This window comes from Corapipo altera, unplaced genomic scaffold, assembly GCF_003945725.1.
Source record: "Corapipo altera isolate COAL_440 unplaced genomic scaffold, ASM394572v1 59158, whole genome shotgun sequence".
Lineage (NCBI taxonomy): Eukaryota > Metazoa > Chordata > Aves > Passeriformes > Pipridae > Corapipo > Corapipo altera.
In genome coordinates this window covers 502-1,984 of record NW_020889705.1, presented here as the reverse complement: position 1 = coordinate 1,984, position 1,483 = coordinate 502, and the positions used below count along the sequence as shown (strand labels likewise).

The following is a 1,483-nucleotide window of genomic DNA, read 5'->3' as shown; positions in this document are numbered from 1 at the left end:
TGGGAGCCCCCCCGGCTGCGGGCGAGGAGCTGTCGGGTGAGCGGGGGAGTGGGAAAGGGGGGGAAAGAGGGGAGAAAAGAGGGGGTGGGAGCCCCAAAAAAGTGAGCGCGAGGTGGGTTGGAAGGCCCGGAGTGAGTGGGAGGGGGGTGGGAGCCCCTAAGTGAAGGCGGGGGGCTCTGGGGATTGGGGAGACGGTGGGAAAAGGGGTGGGAGAGGGGGACAAGGGGGTGTGGGAGAGCAGACAGAGGGGTGCCCTGGGGATCCCTGGGTGTCTCTCGAGCCCTGGAGCGGTTCCCTGAGGCTGGGGTGGAGTCGAATCCGCATTGGGGGGTCCCCAATCCCCTTGTCCATCCCCGGGGGCTGATGGGGGGCTTCCCCCCAGCCAAGAGCCGGTGCTGGGGTGGCTGTGGGGTAGAGGGGTGTGGGAAAGGGGGATCCGGGGTGGCCCCCTGAGCTCCCACCCTGCTGTGGGGGGCCAGGGGATGATGGGGGGGACGGGGCACCCCCTGACCCGTGTCCTGCACACACAGGGGTGTTCCAGGAGATGTTTAAGGTCGAGTGTCACTTCATCAATGGCACCGAGCAGGTGATGCTCGTGAACAGGTACATCTACAACCGGGAGCAGTACGTGCATTTTGACAGCAATGTGGGGGTCCATGTGGGGGACACCCCATATGGGGAGAAGTTTGCCAGGGACCTGAACAGCCAACCAGAATTCATGGAGCACACACGGTCTGCGGTGGACACAGTCTGCCGGCACAACTACGAGTTGTCCACCCCATTCCTGGTGAACCGCAGAGGTGAGCGTGGGGCAGAGCGGGTCCCAACAGGCCCTGCCCCAGGAGTGACCCTGGAGCCCCTCAAAGCCTCCCTGGGAATCACCCCAAACCCCTCAGCCCTCCCTGTGTCATCCCCGTGCCATTTGGACCCCTCCCATTTCCTCTCAGTCCATCTGAGTCTCTCCCAGTCCATCCCAGTCTCTCCCAGTGCCCCCCCCCGCGTCTCCATCCCGCTGGGGCCACCGAGCTCACGCCCCTCAGCCAATCCCAGCGCGTCTTTTTGATGACGCTCCAGTTGCCAGGCAGACCCAAACCAAAGACTTCCCTCCCCACGACTCAGCCTCCCAGTCCCGATCGCTTCCTTCCCAGTCCAGACCAGTCATTCACAGTCATTCCCTGTCCCTCTCACTCCACTCCCAGACCCTTTTTCACTTTACTCCCAGACCCTCTCAGTCCCTTCCCAGTCGTTCTCACTTCACTCCCACATCTCCCAACTCTCTCCCCAGTGCCCCCCCAGCCCCTCCCCTTCTACCCCACTCTATTCCCGCTCCCTCCCACTGCCATCCCAGTCCCTCCCAATGTCCTCCAAGCCCTCTGCCCTCCCTCCCAGTGCCCCCCAGCTCAGCCCAGTGTCTCCCCCGTCCCTCCCAGTGCCCCCCAGCGTGTCCATCTCGCTGGTGCCGTCGAGCTCCCAGCCCGGCCCC

General features: G+C 64.4%; 1 protein-coding gene across 1 annotated transcript in view; it reads left to right on the top strand.

Annotated features, from left to right (window-relative positions):
- Positions 1-6: 6 nt before the first annotated feature.
- The window catches only part of LOC113942278 (class II histocompatibility antigen, B-L beta chain-like), a gene marked incomplete at its 3' end in the record, with an annotated part of 1,975 nt that continues 498 nt past the window's right edge, over positions 7-1,483 (top strand). The window contains exons 1-3 of the mRNA XM_027633408.1: positions 7-36; positions 531-800; positions 1,431-1,478. Of these exons, the coding sequence (XP_027489209.1) occupies positions 545-800; positions 1,431-1,478 (304 nt within the window). The remainder of the gene's footprint in view (positions 37-530; positions 801-1,430; positions 1,479-1,483) is intronic.